The following is an 18,968-nucleotide window of genomic DNA, read 5'->3' on the forward strand; positions in this document are numbered from 1 at the left end:
AGACAGTTGCTGCTTCCCTCTTTGAGAATCTTTATGATTCCATACATGTAACTGGGCCCAAAAGCTGCACTGTCTGACATCTCCAATCTGACTGATTTTCTGTACTAACCAGCTATCGGATATGTTCTGAAAACACCAAGAAACAAGAAAGAGGAAGAAGGGAAGTGAGATAGTGGCTTGAACCACGGAGGAGTAATTAAAATTAGGAACTCACAGAACAGGGCAGCTAAGTGAAAGAAATGGAGATATGAAGAGGGACTGTTCTCTGTGCTTCTTCCCTTCCCTTCCCATCATGACATGGACATGGTTCAGGTATGAGGAGGAGACTGCACATGGAGACCTTGTGAAGGACACAACGGGGGAAGGGAGATAATGGAAAACACACTATCTAGAGGAGTTACACGGTGGAGTTAAGCCTGGGGGGGGGACCCTGGGAAGGCAGTTATGGAATGCAGCCATAAGGGTCACTCTGATGGAACACAGGCTCCAAAGGATTGTCTTGTGGGGGGTATCCAGCCTCAAGGAGCAGGAAGGCTGATATGGGACACAGCCTTGGGGAGAGACATGGATGGTCGATGAGTTAGGGTGAAGACAGATTCAGAAAAGACCTTCTGGGAAGAGTGGACACAGGTTTGGGGAAGAGGGGATGATGGTCTCTGTCATGGGAGAAGAATGGACATTTGGCGGAGGAGAGTTGGTAGTAGAGAGAGAGGTAGAGAATGAGTGGTGTTAGAAGGGAGAGGGAGGAAAAAGTTGACATTTATAAGTAGGAGTGATGGAGGGAATGTTGGGGGAAGAGAGGTGGTTTGAGCCTTGCTAGAGGTATACTTGTAGCTGAGCACTTCTGCTTCAGAAGGTGGAGGGTGGTTGAGGCACTATAAGGATCTGTGTCCCCAGCACTTCGTTGGCAGTTATTCCATCAATAGTGAGTTAAATGACTTTGTGGAGAAGATGAAAGGAGGGAAAGAGATGCAATATTCAAAAACACAATTTCATTAATTAAAAATGTACAATATTGTACACTAAAACTATGTTACTATTGCTCTTATTTTCATAGTTTTATAAGGTTTATACTTTATTAATTGCTTTTAGTAACATGATTGAAAGCAAATATAAGTGAGAGGATTGCCACATATACAGTCCTTCGAGAGTACTATTATACTTCTGTAGTGATAGTTTAATGTTTTTGCCTTACATGTAGTTATGCCTTCTCAAAATTCCTTACATTCCTTGTCAGCCAGTTTAGTCAGTCCCTCAATGTTGGCACAACAAATATATATATTTGTTTCTTACACATACTCTATGTTTATTGTAATATATTCAAGACCTTAAATTATTTTGATACACCAGAGTTACAGTTCCTTTATACTATTTTGTATTTCCTATACAACATAATAAATACACACACAACTTAAAGCTGGCCATTATTTAATAAAATTTTGCCAATGCATCAGTCAGTTTCCATCCCAGTATACAAACTTATCATCCAATGTCCTTTTTGAAAATGTACATGTGTAGCATTCTCAAGCTGTGATATACTGTAATTTTTGACGCACACTGCATGTTAAGTTTCTTATTGTACCTCTGAACTTTCTGTATGTTCTTTCTTCTTCCTGTATGGGATTTTCAAAGTCAAGTTATGAATGTTGTCTGAATCAGACAGGTGGCTCTTTTGGAATGCTTTATTTTCTATTGCTTGGGCTACACTACAGAGTTAGGTCAATGTAAGCTGCCTTACACTGACCTAATTGTGTCAGTGTCTACACTACAGCCTTGCTCCCACCGATGTAAATGCCTTACTACAGCAACATCATAATTCCACTTCCACAAGATGCACAGGGATTAGCTTGGTGTAGTTAGGGCAGCGCAGTGTCCATATAGACACTGTTACTTACATTGGCTGTGGGCTGTCATGCTTGTCAATTTCATAGCTCCCATCCAGAACCATGAAATTGAAAAGAAAGGCTGTTAGGCTCCCTGCTATGAACCCCACACGTGGCTCACAGCTTGGGCTGTTACCCTGGGGCGAGTGGGGAGCTCCAGCTAGACCCCGGCTGCCCCCCCAGCTCCTGGCTTCCTGCCTGGCTGCCACCCACGGTGCCCACTTCAGGCTGGGCTGCCACACAGGCTCCTGGCTCCCCGCTGAGAGCCCTGATGCCTCCCCACTCCCAGCTGGGCTGCCACCCAGCTCCCCGGTCCCCACCAGGCTACCGCCCGGGCTCCCTAGTCCCCCACCTGGACTTCCCGCTCCCTGCCAGGCTGCCACCTGGGCTCTCTGTTTCCCACTGGGAGCCCAGCTGCTACCTGGGCTCCCGGCTCCTGGACCAGGTGCCACCTGGGCTCCGGGCTCCCTGCTGTTCAGAGCTAAATGATATAATACAGATTTATCTAGTTGATGAGAACAAAATGGCACAAACACCCTGACTGAAGGAACAGGATTGTAACAACATTTGGTGAAAGTTAAATGATTAGAATGTATTTCAGAGAGTTAAAAGAAATAACATTTGGATTCAAGGATTTAAAGAAAACAGCAAATTATTTGATTTTGAAAACTCTGATTCAAAGAACCCAGCTGAAGCAGTACCTAGATTTTGCGAACATTTGTGGAAGCAGTCCCAAGGGAAAATAAGTGTGCTAAAGTGTGCTTTAATAAGAACAAGCCCAAAAGAAATGGAAATATTGTCACTGTAAATGAAACACATACCAGTGCAATAAGTGGAGCAACGGTTACTAGGACTATTGGATGTGTGAAAACAACCCAATCTGCAGTGGTACGTGCACAATGGGAGAAGACAAATTAATGTAATTACACAGCAACAGCTGGCCACAGGGTGGTACTTCTCAAGGATAATGCATCAATTGTAACAGTTAAATTACAAAGAAGTGAAAAGAAAATTTGATAAAGATTGAATGACTTTATTTTCTAATTTATTTTTTTTTTAAATCTGGGTTTTGTAGAGGCTTCCAAAAGTGTGTGAGGTGCTTTCCATGGATCTCTCCAGGTATGTTATAAAATGATCAGTAAGTACTGCAAGCATCATCACAGCTGTAATTCATGTTTTTAAATTGTAATTAATTGGTTTAAAAAAGAGGCTAACTTCAGACTTTGTATAAGTGAGCAAATGTCCACTGAGATCAAAGGAATTGACTTACACCAGCTCTGAATTTGGCTCCATATACCTAGTACTAAATTTTGGAAATAACTTTCAACAATGTTCACGCTAGAATTGCAGCCTTTTACAATATGAGGACAATATAAGGACTTACCTTCTCTTGGTAAGTATCTATTTTTTAAGGAGCAGGTTCCGCAACTCACACTCACAATGAATAGTACCTTACTTCATAAGTAGTCCAATTGACATCTATGAGACTTCTGCAGTAAATACTATTGAATGGGCCTGCCGTAAAGTTCATTGAGGTCAATGGAAAGACTTTTGTTGACTTCAGTAACCTTAGGATCAGACTCAATGTGAGTAAATGGCAGACTCTTGCCCTAAATCATTATATTTGTCATTACGTATCTGAATCAAGAAGACACTTATGAGTATATGACTGACATGTAAATTATATGCTCTATTCTGCTACTGCTATGTATATCTCACTGCCATTAAAATTTAGGAGAGTTACAGACACACACGAACAGCAGAATAGATCCTTATGAAAATTTAGAAAATGAGTCTTAATTAATTTTAAAGAAAAACTAGGAAAAATTAATCTGATTCTAATAAAAAAGTTAAAACCAGAAACAATTGCCTATGATTTTAAGATCAGATATAAAACTATGTAATGGAGCCAGGTTAAAACCCACATTGAGCTCTGGAAAGTAACAATAATCTTGTAATATTACCTCCACTGAAATCTCCTTTGCTGCCATAGGCCACTTGTGCTCATACTTTTCTTTCATAGTTTGCTCACTGTTGGCAGCTGGTGTTGAGTTCTCAGGCCTCACTCCATGGCTTGTTTTGCCAACCAGATTTTGAACAGATTTTACCATGTTCTTTAAATCTTCTGGGTATGGAGTTGGATAACGTTTTAGATTTATTTCAACCTAAACATTTATCAAAAGAATTAAAGCACAAATACAAAATAAAAATAACATGCAAGCTAAATCTATGGTTACAGTACTATGGATAAGTGTATAATGTACAAGCAGTGAATTAAAATATTTGAGAAATGTGCTACACACATTTGTCATTATGAGCTGTGTGAATAACTGATTTTTCCGTTCAGTGGTTGAACGTTTTGTTTCATTTGACATCATTGATTTTACCTTTAAAAAAAATTAAACTGAAGCAAAATTCAAACAGTAGTTTCAATCAAAAAATCAAAATGATTCATTTAAAAAATGTCAAAATTAAACATTTCTTTCTTTGCTAAACAATTTAGCAAATTCAACATTAATTCACAAAGTTTTGTTTGAAAAATTTCACCGAGATCTAATTACGAGTCATTTTCAAAGTCTGTGGGCTGGAATCTAATTTCAGTTATACTAGTGTCTATCTAAAGTATAACTTTCCCCTCTGATGTCAATCACAGATCAGAATTTTTCCCTTTATGTTCAGTTTTTTACCATGTAAGAATACTGAGGTTCATATTCTACTCTCGGATTAAGACCACTATCAGATCAGATCACATCCTGTTCTTAATGACATCTGTGAAGATCCAGAATAATTTTCCTATATTCATTGGAGTTATTTTGGATTTACATCAGAATAACTGAGAGCAAAATCTAACCTACTGGGAAACTATTTGTCCCTTGATATGTACATGTAGCTTGCAGCGATGTCAATGAGATCTATTCTTATGCATAAACAAAAACAGGAGAATAAATCCTTAGTGACTTAGCAGTGAGTTACACTGAATGGTACCTTACTCCTGATAGTCCTGTATAGCCTTGCTGATTTCCTATACTACTCAGTGTGACTCAGGGTGGCATAACTAATTCCTTAAAGATATACATAATAGCATCTTAATTTCTATCAGTAGAAAATTTTCTAAGTAGAAAATATATCTAAGGTCCCCAAATGCAGCAGACGTCTGTTGATATGCATGTCCTAGAAATTCAAAAACATGACTGATTTGAAAACTAAAAGCTATGGGAACTAGTATTCAGTTCTTTACTATAATAAAGTATATATTAAAGATAGTATGTTTTGACATGCTTTTAAATACAAAATGTAAATGTATGATTACTATATTACAAGTTAATATGGAACTCCCACAGGAAAAAGAAATTGGAAATGATGTGTAAAATATAGCCTTGCTAAAGAGTTGGTTGATTTACAGTTGAAGGAAATAATATTTATATGTGGCCTAATTATGCATTTGATTTACCACAAAATCTGGGCCATGATTTAAATGGAAGAATACAATATAACCTTACGGGTGACTGGGAATCAAGCCATACAGTCTATGCATGATGAAGGAGTATTGAAAAATACACTGTATCTAAATGAGCTACATAAAGAGAGGAAGTCATTATATGTGCTTCTGTGCTTCTCTGTAGTCCTCCTTCATACTGGAAATATGACCGAAGTTACATTAGAGCATGGGCAGTCAATTATTTTTTGTATAGGTCCAAATTTCTTGGTCAAGGTATAGTCAAGGTCCAGACCCTCACCCAGATCCCCTCTCCTAACCCGCAATTGTGCCCCCCCCCCCCGCCCCACAAGCTTCCCGATCACCTGCCAGCTTCCCACCCTCCCTGCCCGGAGAGTAAGGGGACCTTATTTCCCTAAACTGAAAAAGGGACACACGGGACTGGTTTGAACTACATGGCGTTGCTGCTTCCCCACCAATTGAGCCAAATAGCAAAGATGGGGTGGGAGAGGAATGGGTATCGGCTGGGAGTTGGGCAGCAAAGCCGGATGTGAATGTGTGTGAGTACTTTTGAGCTCGGAGCCAGAAGGTGAAGTTGTTGGACTATGATCCACTAGCAGTGCGATGCTCCTTTTGGGGGCTGGGATAGCAGAGGGACAAGAAGGAGGTTCTGGGTAGCAGGAAGGACCAATAAGACTCCAGATAGCATCCCTGAAGAGACGGGGGAGGCCGGGATGTGGCAGAAGCAGGTGACTGGAAGTGGACTGGGACGGGAAAGAGGCAGGCTGAAGGAGCAGGGGCTGGAGAGGACTCTGGGGATTGGCCCCAAAGGACAGGAAAGGGGAGAACATGAAGCCAGGGTGGGGAGCTCCAGGGACCACTTGGGTAGGGGAGGCACAAGGCCAGGGAGCAGGCTCCGGGCACCGCTTAGGGGTGGGAGGGGCTATGGGGACCACTTGAAGCACAAGCATGGCTCTGTGCTCAGCTTCAGCCTGCATGCAGAGGCTATATGTGACTGTGGCTAGTGGGGGGCCCAAATGAAAGATTCTGTGGGGTCATATGCCCCCCCCCGCAATTTTCCAGGAGGCAGCACCGCCCCTGGAAATGGCACTCTCTATGTGTCCCTGCAGCCAGGAAGAGAGGAAGCAGCAGGGCAGCTGGCTCAGCTCCTTCTCCCACCCCCACCCCCATGGTGCCTTCCCACACTGCCTCTCACCTGTAGATCACTGAGTCTCAACCAGGGGTACACGGTACATCAACTAATCTAGATATTTGCCTTGTTTTACAACGGGCTACATAAAAAGCACTAGCGAAGTCAGTACAAATAAAATTTCATATAATGACTTGCTTATACTGCTCTATACACTGAAATGTAAGTACAATATTTATATTCCAATTGATTTCTTTTATAATTATATGGTAAAAATGAGAAAGTAAGCAATTTGTCAGTAATAGTGTGCTCTGACACTTTTGGATTTTTATGTCTGATCTTCTAAGCAAGTAGTTTTTAAGAGAGGTGAAACCTGGGGGTATGCAAGACACATCAGACTCATGAAAGGGGTACAGTGATCTAGAAAGGTTGAGAGCCAGTGCTGTAGATGGTCTGCAAAGCAGGCAGCAGTGCTGAGACTCCAGCAGCAGGGAAGGCAAAGCAGTCCCATGTGAGGGGGACAGAAGGAGGAGCTCAGCCTGCTGCTTCCTCCCTCCCAGTGGTGGATTAAAGATTTTGCAGCCCTTAGGCCCTGAAATAATTGCCACCCCGCCCTGCCCCAGCTCACCTCCACCTCCTCCCCTGAGTGCACCGCCGGGTCCTGCTTCTACCCGCTCCCTGCCAGTGTTTGTGCACGAAACAGCTTCGCAAAGGAGGGGGAAAAAGGGGGGAACGTGGCACACTCAGGAGAGGAGGCGGGGCCGGGGCAGGGATTTGGGGAAGAGGACCAATAGGGACAGGGAGGGGGTGGGAATGGGGGCAGGGAAGGGGTGGAGTTGGTACGGGGGCGGAGGGCACAAACCAGCACCAGGGGAAGCAGCCTGTGGCCGATGAAGTGAGCTGTAGCTCACGAAAGCTTATGCTCAAATAAATTGGTTAGTCTCTAAGGTGCCACAAGTACTCCTTTTCTTTTTGCGAATACAGACTAACACGGCTGTTACTCTGAAACCTGTTATAAATTTGCCGCCCCTGCAAATTTGCCTTGTCGGCCTAGGCGTTAATACACAGCTGCTCCCTCCCAGCACTGCAGGGACACACACAATGCGTCTGCCAGGAGGAGTGCTAACTCCTTGCTTCTGGGAGTATCCTCCGAAGGCATCTGGAGTTGTCCACACATCGCCTCTGCCCCTGCGGTCCACTCAAAAGTGTCTGGTCTAGATTTGGATCATGGTCCGCCTATTGATTACCCCTGCATTAGGGAGACAAGATGGGTGAAGTAATATCTTTTATGGGACCAACTTCTGTTGGTGAGAGAGACAAGCTTTTGAGCTTACACAGAGCTCTTCTTCAGGTCTGGGAAACTAAGGCTGTGTCTACACTGCACTTCCGTTGGTAAAACTTTTGTTGCTCAGGGGTGTGCAAAAAACATACCCCTGACTAACAAAAGTTTTACCAGCAAAAAGCACCAGTGTGGACAGCACTTTGTCGATGGGAGAGACTCTCCTGACAATGAAGCTACCAACCCCTCATTGGGGGTGGTTTTATTTTGTCAGCAGGGGAGCTCTCTCCTGCAGACAAAGAGCGGCTACACTGTGTACCTTACAGCAACAAGGCTTTAGCAGCACAGCTGTGTCACTATAAGCTGCACAGTGTAGACATAGCCTAACTCAAAGTGCCACTGCTAAATATAAGATTTGAACAGATTTTTAGCATAAGTAAATAACACATATTTCAAGGGACCATTCCAGGTGAAGTAGCTCCTTAACACCTCTCCAGTCATATGATGCATCATTGCCAGAGTCTCATGGCTTCCATGCACAGGGAGTGCGATCGTGCTCTCCCTTGTCTGTTTATGTAAAACATACAAGCCAGGTTGTCTGTAAGGATCTGAATGGTCTTGACTTTGATGACTGACAGGAAGTTGGAGCAGGCATTGCGGATGGCTCACAGTTCTAACAGATTTATGCGGAGAAGGGATTCTGCAGGGGACCAGCAGCTCTGGATAGAATGCAGATGCAGATGTGCCCCTCCAGCACAAGAACGAAGCGTCTGTAGTGATGGTTAGTGTTGGGGTCTTCTGAACGAAGGGCCCCTGTGCAGACATTGTCTGGTTGTGTCCACCAGAGTAGGGAGTCTTATTTTGTCTGGCATAGGGAGGCGTTTGTTTATGCTGTGTCTGTGTAGGACATAATTTATATGGAGCCACGCTTGCAGGTAATGCATGTGTAATCTCGTGTGTCTCATGACAAAGGTCGTGGTAGCCATGTGGCGGAAAAGTTGAAGGCTAGTCCTGGCAGATACCTGTGGACTGTTTCATGCCATGGATCTGAGATTGGTTAGAGTGATAAAGCGTTGCCTTGGTAGAGTCTGTGGCCTCAGGAAAATTGAAATGGGCCCCAGTGAACTCTAGCTGTTGCACAGGTGTTAGAGTAGATATTTTTGCATTTATTTGGAGGCCTAATCTCATAAAGAGGGTCCATCTGTTTGGTGGGTTGTAAGGCTGCTTGCCGTGTTGGTGCTTTCAGCAGGCAGTCATCCAAGTACGGGAATATCATGATTCTGTTTCTGCAGAGGTAGGTTGCAACCACTGCTACTACCTTTGAAAAAACTTGAGGGGCAGTGAAGAGGCTGAAAGGAAGAACCTTGTATTGGAAATGTTCCTGTCCAATAATAAATCGGAGAAACCTCCGATGGCAGGGATGGATCATTATATGAAAATACACATCCAGGAGGTCGAGGGCCGAAAACCACTCCCCTCTTTCTAGTGCTGGGATTATGGTGCCTAGTGTGACCATCTTGAATTGTTGTGTCTTCACAATCTTGTTGAGTCGCCATAGGTCAAGTATGCGTCTCCACCCACCCGACTTTTCCTTCATGAGAAAATAGTGGGAATAAAATCCCCCCCTCTGTGTTTTGTTGGAATGGGTTCTACTGCTTTTAGATGTATGAGGTGGATTACGTCCTGATGCAGTAGATGCTCGTGAGGGGGTCCTTGAAGAGGGCATAGGCGCCGACTCCGTGGGTGCTCCGGGGCTGGAGACCCATGGGGAAAAATTGATGGATGCGTAGCACCCACTGGCAGCTCCCCAACCCGCCCCCCTGCCCGAGCTCACCTCCGCCTCCGCTCCGCCTCCTCCCCGAGCGGACCGATGTGTCCTGCTTCTCCCCCCTCCCTCTCAGCGCCTGCGCCGTGAAACAGCTGTTTTGCACGGCAAGCCTGGGAGGGAGGGGGGAGGAGGGGGAACGCGGCATGCTTGGGGAAGAGGCAGGGTCAGGGCGGGGATTTGGGGAGGGATCCAATAGGGGCAGGGAGGGGACGGAGTCGGGGCTGGGGGGGCGTACGCACCCATCGGCACCAAGAAAAGTTGGTGCCTGTGGAGGAGAGATGGGGAGGGAGGATGGATAGGGGGTTTGAAAAGAAAGTGGATGGAGTAACCAGTTTGTATGATTTCTAGCACCTATCTGTCGAATGTGATGGTTTTCCAAATTGGATAAAACAGAACTTGATGATCTCTGAATGGTCGGGAGAGAATAATGTCTCCAGCAGACAGACAGACATGGGGTTCTCAGGCCCTCAACCAAGGGTTCAGATTAGTTGCCTGGATGAGGATGGCTACAACGCAGATGCTGGAGGAGTAGGCTGTGATCTCCGATGGTCTCTGTTTGCGACCTTGTGATTCATACTGCCGTTGTTGTGGCAGTAGCGTTGAACGGCATAGTGTGGCGGTAGTGTTGAGGGACATAGTAACTCCTCCGTCTTTTCTTGGGTCTAGATGTATAGATCCCCAGAGATCTGAATGTCACCCGTGAATCTTTGAGCGTATGGAGAGTCATCCGTCTTTGTGGTGAAGAGTTTGGGCCCCTCGAAGTCTTTGACCGTGGACTGCACTTCCCTAGGGAACCCAGAGAGATGGAGCCATGAGGCCCTCCTCATCACCACTGCGGTCGTCACTGATCTTGCAGCTGTATCCGCAGAATCTAGTGCAGCTTGGAGGGCTGTTCTAGAGATGAGTTGTCCCTCTGCCACAAGTGCTGTAAATAGTTCTTTTTTATCTTCAGAAATAAATGCAATACATTCATAAAACTTTTTGTAGTTATTATAATCATTCTTCGCCAGCAAGGCCTCATAACTGGCTATTCGGAAGTGTAGTGTAGCCGAAGAATAAGCCTTGCAGTCGAAAAATTTGAGTCTTTTCTAGTCCTTATCATAAGGTGTGATATGGGATGTGACTCTCTGCCATGTTCATGGCCTGCGTCGACACCAGTGAATTGAGCGCCGGATGGGAGAAGAAGAACTCTGTGCCCTGCGCTGGCACATAATATTTTTTTGTCAGACCTCTTGCAGACTGGAGGAGCAGTTGCAGGGGTCTTTCAAGTGGTCTTGACAGGTTTCATTATTATCGTCTATAGGTAAAGCAATTTTGGAAGAAGAGGAAGTATTCTAAATGTCCATTAGTTTGTGCTGTGTCATCTGGACTTCTTCCAGAAAGATGTCCAGAGAGCTAGCCACCCTTTTAAATAGGTCCTGGAATTGTTTGAAATCATCCCCCATATGGGCATGACGGCGTAATCTGGGAAAGATGTGACAGGTGGGTAGGTAGTGCCCCTTCCTGGTCTGAGGGTACTTCCCCACTACTTCAGGCAGAATAAACAAACAAATGTATTAACTACAAAGATAGATTTTAAATGATTATAAGTCAAAGCATAACAAGTCAGATTTGGTCAAATGAAATAAAAGCATTCTAAGCTGATCTTAACACTTTCAATGCCCTTACAAACTTAGATGCTTCTCACCGCAGGCTGGGTGATTGCCCTTGGTGGTGTTGTCTGTAGATGGAGGTGGAAGAGAGAGGAAGAGCATGGCAAAGATCTCTCCCTTTTATCATGTTCTTTCTTCCTTCTTGGCTTTGTCCCCACCCCTCTTCAGAGTCAGATGAGCATTACCTCATCGTAGTCCCTGACTGACGAAGGGAAGGGGGGTGACACTCGAGAGTCCAACAGATCCTTTGTTGCTGCCTAGGCCAGTGTCCTTTGTTCCTGTGGGGCTGGGCTGGGTTTGTCCTATACATGCCCTGATGAGGTGTGAACTGCCCCTCTGCTCTTGGAGAGTTTTGCCGGGCTTGAGGACACATTTTCAGCCTCCATAACTATATGCCTGAAATTACAACCTATAACATTACTATAACAACAATGCTCAGTGTGTCATGAGCCTTCTGAAGACACCTGACATGACAAACTTTGCACTGGATACCACACAATCATATTATAAGGATGAACATGGGGGTGTAAGGTGTTCCCCTGAGGTACAGAGCGTCACAGCGGCTTATGGTGAGCATGAGAGTGTAGAGGAGAATCTAATCTTCCTCACCCTCCTCATCATTGCTCGAAAAGGGTGGAGTGGAGTGTGAGGAAGTCGCAAGGAGATTTGGTGCCAAGGATGGGAGAGTCAGGTGTAGATCTGACTAAGAGAACTTTGTGCCATAGGAACTGCTGCGGTGTCTGCATAATCTGCACCAGAGGCTGCATGATCGTCAGTGCTGGGAGCCACAATGTATATGCCAGCACCATAGGCTGTGCTGGTGCGTGCACTGAGCATACATTGGGGATCAAAGAGTGAGCCACAGTCTGCACTGGTGCGGCACTGCTGTATGTTGATTGCAGCTTTGGCTGCATCGATGCTGAGGCATGGGGTTTTGATTTACCCTTAGTGCCTGCATCCAAGGTGGCTCTTTTAGAGTCCTTACCTCCCGCGTTACCAGCGGTGCCTGATGGTCCTGCTGTCTCGGCGCCTTGAGCGGCCGATGCTGATGCCGTTTGCGGAATGGCACTTCTTGGCTATTTCCTGCATTGGGGAGGTAGTTACCCATTTGTTGGACACTTTTTTTAGCAGGTTGATCAGAAGCCTGGGTGGTGGAAGGACCCTTATCAGAAGCCATGGTTGGTGAGGCTTGTCCAGGTGGGGTCCAGGCTTTGGGCTTAGACGCCGGTCTGAGAGACTTCTCCATGAGAAGGAGTTTTAGTTGCAAGTCTCTAGCCTTTGTTGTTTGGTCAGTTAACTTTTGGCATTGAGGACACTTCTGTGTTGTGTGTTTCGCCTAGGCAGCGAACACAATGAGCACATCTGTCCAAAAGTGGTATGGAGAGCCTCCGGGTAAGGTAATAATTAAAGCCCAGGGAACAGGGCATTCCTGTCAGGCTTCTGCCCCCAGAGAGGCTGACTATCCTAAAGGATCAACTAAAACCCAGCTTCTAATGAGGAGACTAATAATAATAAAATAATTTTTTTTAAAAGAGGCGATGGGGGAAAAAGAAAAATGAATCAACTAACTATCCTAACTAAATAACGGTAGTAAATAGGCTAAAAGAAGTAAGTAGCGAGGCGCTGCTAAGTTCTCTGACTCAAAGCCAAAGGTGGTAGAGAAAGAACTGAGGGGGGTTGGTTGCACAGCACCAGTTAACTGCCTGAAGCTGTGTGAGATGGGGACCATGCATGTGAGACCCAACCGGGTACTGCTACTACAAACCTCCGATTATGAGTGCAGGGGCGCAGAAACACTTAATGTGGAGCACCCACAAGGGACAGCACTCAAAGAAGAATACTGAGTGCAAATTCTACTCCACACTCCATGAATTCTAGTTTGGCATCTTCTAATGGAAAATTCATGGATTGAGGGGAAAAGCACACCATGCAGAGCATTTCCTCCCTTGTTCCAACTATCTCCACTCTAATATGACCTTTCTCAAATCTGCAAAGCCACAACCAAATGTTGTTCACATGCAGAAGCTTTCCCAGGAAGGAGAAGCAGATCATGTCACCCAGGTGTTGATCCCTATTTCCATGCATTCTGAACACATGGCCAGTTTTGTTTATACTTGCTCCTTCTGCACTGCACAGTAAAGTGCATCATTTGAACCAAAGTACAGAACACTTGTCCTGCACAGTATGTCTTCTTTTAAAAAGTACAGTTTATTCAAGTGAAACATCACTATTGAAACACATTCATATTGCACTGAAATAGATATTCATGCTGTGTTTGTAATGTATATAAGTATAAATATGATATGATGAAATACGTTTTAATGACTGGAAACAATTTTTTATTTCAGAAGATGGAGAAAGCACTAGAGGAGAGGTTGTTCTTGATTTGATTTTGACTAATAGGGAGGAACTGGTTGAGAATTTGAAACTGGAAGGCAGCTTGGGTGAAAGTAATCATGAAATGATGGCGTTCATGATTCTAATGAGTAGTAGGGGAGAAAATAAAGAAACAGAATGAAGAATGGATTTCAAGAAGGCAGACTTTAGCATAATCAGGGAGTTGGTAGGTAAGATCCCATGGGAAGCAAGTCTAAGGGAAAAACAGTTCAAGAGAGTTGGCAGTTTTTCAAAGAAACATTATTACCTCACTGCATAGGAAAGATAGGAAGTATAGAAGAGACCACCTGGGGTTAATCAGGAGATCTTTGATGTTCTGAAACTCAAAAAAGAATCCTACAAAAAGTGGAAACTAGGTCAAATTACGAAGAAGAATATTAAAAAAAAGCCAACACAAGCATGTAGGGACAAATTAGAAAGGCCAAGGCATAAAATGAGATTAAATGAGCTAGAGACATAAAAAATAACAAGACGACATTCTATAAATACATTAGAAGCAAGAGGATGACCAAGGCCCATTACTCAATGAGTGGGGGAAAGACAATAACAGAACATGTGGAAATGACAGTACTAAATGATTTTTTTGTTTCAGTTTTCACCAAAAGGTTAGTAGCGATCAGACGTCTAAAAAAGGGAATGCTAATGAAAATGAGGCAGGCTCTCAGGCTAAAATAGGGAAAGAACAAGTTAAAAATTAGATGTCTTCAAGTCGGCAGGGCCTGACTAAATACATCCTAGAATACTCAAGGAGCTGACTGAGGAGATACCTGACCCGTTAGCAATTATTTTCAAAAATTAATGGAAGACAGGAGACATTACAGAGGACTGAAATAGGGAAAATGTACTGCCAATCTATAAGAAGGGGGAAAAGGAAGTTACAGACCAATCAGCTGAACTTCAGTACCCGGAGCAAATAATCAAGCAATCAATTTTCAAAGACCTAGAAGATAATAAGTAACAGTGAACATAGATTTGTCAAGAACAAAACATGTCAAACCAACCTAACAGCTTTCTTTGACAGAATAACAAGCCTTGTGGATACAGGGGAAGTGGTAGATGTGGTATACCTTGACTTTTGGAAGGCTTTTGATACCATCTTGTATGATGTTTCTCATAAACAAACTAGGGAAATATAGCCTAGATTGAGCTACTATAAGAGGGTGCATAACTGGCTGGAAAATCATTCCCAGAGAGTAGTTATCAGTGGTTCACAGTCAAGCAGGAAAGGCATATTGAGTGGGGTACCACAGGGATTGGTCCTGGATCCAGCTCTGTTCAATATCTTCGTAAATGATTAAGACAATGGCATAGAGAGTACACTTATAAAGTTTGTGGATGATACCAAGCTGAGAGGTGTTGCAAGTGTTTTGGAGGACAGGATTAAAATTCAAAATGATCTGGACAAACTGAAGAAATGGTCTGAAGTAAATAGGATGAAACTCAATATGGACAAATGCCAAGTACTCCTCTTAGTAGAGATCAATCAATTGCACACATACAAAATGGGAAATGACTGCTTAGGAAGGAGTACTGCAGAAAGAGATCTGGGAGTCAGAGTGGTTCACAAGCTAAATATGAGTCAACAGTATAACACTGCTGCAAAAAAAGCAAACAGCATTCTGGGACATATCAGTAGGAGTATTGTAAGTAAGACATGAGAAGTAATCCTTCCGCTCTACTCTGCCCTGATAAGTGCTCAATTGGAGTAGTGTGTCCATTTCTAGGCATCACATTCAGGAAAGATGTGGACAAAGTCCAGAAGGAGTGTACAGGGAGATCTTGGTGGATCAGCAAATTGCCTGGACCACTATCAGTAGCTGGAATATTGATTATCATGCTTATCACTAAAAACAGCCAAGTCAGTAGGCCTTAGCATAACTAAACCAGGAGGTGAGTAGATTTGAGTGACCACAAGAAGAGAGCCTTTCCTTGCATCCTTCCTGATAAGATCTCTGTTGAAATTGCTGAGGAATGTATTTTTAGAAAACAGGAAGCTTATCTATATTTGCCCTCTGGGATGTATTTGTCAGGACGCTCAACGTACAGACTTTGCAAAAACACATCTAATGAGAGATCTGAGGAAAACTCTTGTTTAACCTTTGAAATTGCTTCCTTAAGTTTTTTGATTGATATTTTATTGTCATACTAACACAATAAATAAGGGTGGAGAAGTTTGGAATAGTTGGATCACTTTGTGGACACATCTTAGGACCCCACTGGCAGACAAAAGATTGGCCATCGGACGGCTACAGCTGTACCACTCAAAAACCATTCCAGCTTCGGTAATTATTGAGGGTTGGGGCGTTTTACTAATCTGTTGCATATGTGCGTCAGTGCTTAAGACTAAATAAAGTGTAGCTTTAAGTAAGAGCACTGTTGTATTGTACTGCTTGTGTCAACCATCTATTAGTCAGATGGCTGTGTCCCCATTGATTTATTTCCTGACATTCCCTTGTCAAGAGTAAAGTTATCAAGAACTTTGGATGTGGAAAACCCCGGGTAACAGGAGAGCAACAAAAATAATAAAATGTCTAGAAAACCTGACCTAGGAGGGAAGATTGAAAAAATTGGGTTTGTTTAGTTTGGAGAAGAGAAGACTGAGGGGGAACATGATAATACAGTGGTTCCCAAACTCGTTCCACTGCTTGTGCAGGGAAAGCCCCTGGCGGGCTGCGCCAGTTTGTTTACCTGCCGCGTCCGCAGGTTCGGCCGATTGTGGCTCCCAGTGGCCGTGTTTCGCTGCTCCAGGCCAATGGGAGCTGCTGGAAGCGGCGCGGGCCGAGGGATCGGCTGAACCTGCAGACGCAGCAGGTAAACAAACCGGCACGGCCCACCAGGGGCTTTCCCTGCACAAGCGGCGGAACAAGTTTGGGAACCATTGTGATAATAGTTTTCAAGTACGTAAAAGGTTGTTAGAAGGAGGAGGGTGAAAAATTGTTCTCGTTAACCTCTGAGGATAGGACAAGAAGGAATGGGCTTAATTGCAGCAAGGGAGATTTAGGTTGAAGATTTGGAAAACTTCTGAACTGTCAGGGTACCTAAGCACTGTAACAAATTGCCTAGGGAGGTTGTGGAATCTCCATCATTAGAAGTTTTTAAGAACAGGTTAGACAAATACCTCTGAGGAATGGTCTAGTCATTACTTATTCCCGCCTCAAGTGCAGGGGACTGAACTGACCTACTGAGGCCCCTTCCAGTCCTACACTTCTATGATTCTATGAATGCTATAACCAGAAAAGGACAATGCTTTCCATAACTGAGTACTGGCAAATAGCATATGATGCAATTTAGATTTCCCCACCTCTTAGAGCTGGAAGTCAAGATTTTGACTGCTAGCATCTCTATTAACATTTGAAAATTTCTAGTGCCCTATGATTAACATAGTAGTTTTTGTATATATAAAAGTATGCAACTATTTCAAAATGTTTTGTTATAATTTAACTAAGTGCATAAGAAACATGAACACCATTCAAGTAACAGTAGTAATAATACTCTGAACATTTTCTGTACAATCATGTTATCATAGTTATTCATACACAATGTTAAAATATAGTTCTGAACATACTTTAGGAAACATTACAAACATAAATAAAGACAAAAGGTTCTTTGTATTGTAGTGGAAACTCTTTTAGTTTATTGGCAATTTTCTATATTATTATGTGTCTTTTAACAATTGTAACTAAATTATATTTATGTCACACTGTATTTTTAGAACTAGAAGTAATATTCTACAATACAGAGCTAATAGGACTACAAATTCTTCACATTATGAAGCAGTAATACTATGTTAATACAAGAATGGTATTCTGTTCCAGTTCATTTCTAAATTGTTAGTAAAGGTCAATAGTGCAATTTTTGGTTTTTTGAACTGATAATATATTAATGGATAAAACTGGCATTTTAATCCACTATTCACTGGGTTTGTACTTATGTACTGAACCAGAAAACTGTGATCAATCTCCTGTAAGATTTCAGTGTAACCTATTAATTATGAGTGCATGACTTTTAAGTTAATGTATTTTCTATTTAACACCAAATAAACAGTGGACTAGAGTGTATTTAATCTGATCACAACCAAGTGGAAGAGAACTCATAATAAAACAAAAGAAAAAAAAGTCAAAAGAAAATTGAAGCTCCAAACATAAAATACAAATAGAAGCCATAATTTTATTAAGTTTTTGATTTATTTTTTAGAATTTAAAAAGCTGTGATTTTATTGTTACTCGTAAGACATTATCTCAGATATCATTTTCTGGTTTGGGTCTCTTACAGTAATGGTCAAAGACTTACAACGGTGAAGTATTTATTCTGTAATAATTCACTAGACATTTTTGTGCCCACCTGAGGACAGATGGAACTGATGATGCTCTCACACCCATGAAAATAAAAAACGACTCCAATGACAATCCTGGAATTACACTCATTTAAAACTCTCACTCAGGCCCAGAAAATGGTCCAAGCTCTCTATATAGAGTGCACAAACTGGGAGGATGCTCTTTTCACTCTCCATTCCTTGAACACTTATGGCTACAACATGGCCCTCTTCGAGGTATCATTTGATAAAGGAATTTAGGGATCACATAAAATGTAAGTATTAATTAAAAGGCTATAAGGTAGCGAAGGGGGAACTGTGGGGTGGGAGTGGGGGAGGATTCTGCCTCATGAGTCACCTACTCAGGGCTATGGCTATGTGCTCCAAAACAGCATCTAATCCTGTGTGCTAAGTGCTCTGTCTTCTGCATGTTATGTGAATTATGAATTCCTTTTTACTCCTCCTAAGTATCCCAAAGTAGTATGTAGCAGTGGAAGTGATGTCATCATTAATTAGTTCTACTAATATTTGTCCCTACATCCAATAGCATTCCTTATTATATCTTTCTACACTGAGGGAGCTAACTTCATCTCTTGTATTTAGTATAAAATGGAAAAAGATCCCTAGAAAGTGTATTTCATTCATTTGATATGAATGTGTAAGATTAGCCTGTTGTAAAAGGACCATCTCTAATTGGCTATCAGCTTGCATCTCTCTCACATTATTATTCTTTACCTGGGCTTTCACAAGAAGGCCATGTCAAGATGCACTTAGACACTGGCAGCCAGTATCATTTCAGTCCTGCCAGACCAGGTTGCAAACATTCACGTGCAACTTTCTGTCTCCATGCATTCATAAAATGTATCTCAGGTATTTATGGAGGCACCTATCACCTTTGTATCTAAACAGCAAGGCAAAATATGGGTCTTAGAGTATCACGGGGAAAAACGGTTATTAACCTTCCATAACTGTTGTTCTTCGAGATGTGTTGCTCATTCCCATTCCATGCTAGGTGAGCGTGGGTCACATGC

At 43.0% G+C, this 18,968-nt stretch overlaps 1 protein-coding gene across 3 annotated transcripts in view; it reads right to left on the bottom strand.

Moving 5' to 3' along the window:
* Positions 1-18,968, bottom strand: part of LRRC7 (leucine rich repeat containing 7) — a 250,821-nt gene that overhangs the window by 49,985 nt on the left and 181,868 nt on the right. For all 3 annotated transcript variants that reach the window (XM_077823907.1, XM_077823906.1, XM_077823904.1), the window contains exon 15: positions 3,848-4,048. In XM_077823907.1, coding sequence (XP_077680033.1) covers positions 3,848-4,048 — 201 coding nt within the window. The remainder of the gene's footprint in view (positions 1-3,847; positions 4,049-18,968) is intronic.

Source organism: Eretmochelys imbricata, chromosome 8 (assembly GCF_965152235.1).
Source record: "Eretmochelys imbricata isolate rEreImb1 chromosome 8, rEreImb1.hap1, whole genome shotgun sequence".
Classification (NCBI taxonomy): Eukaryota; Metazoa; Chordata; order Testudines; family Cheloniidae; genus Eretmochelys; species Eretmochelys imbricata.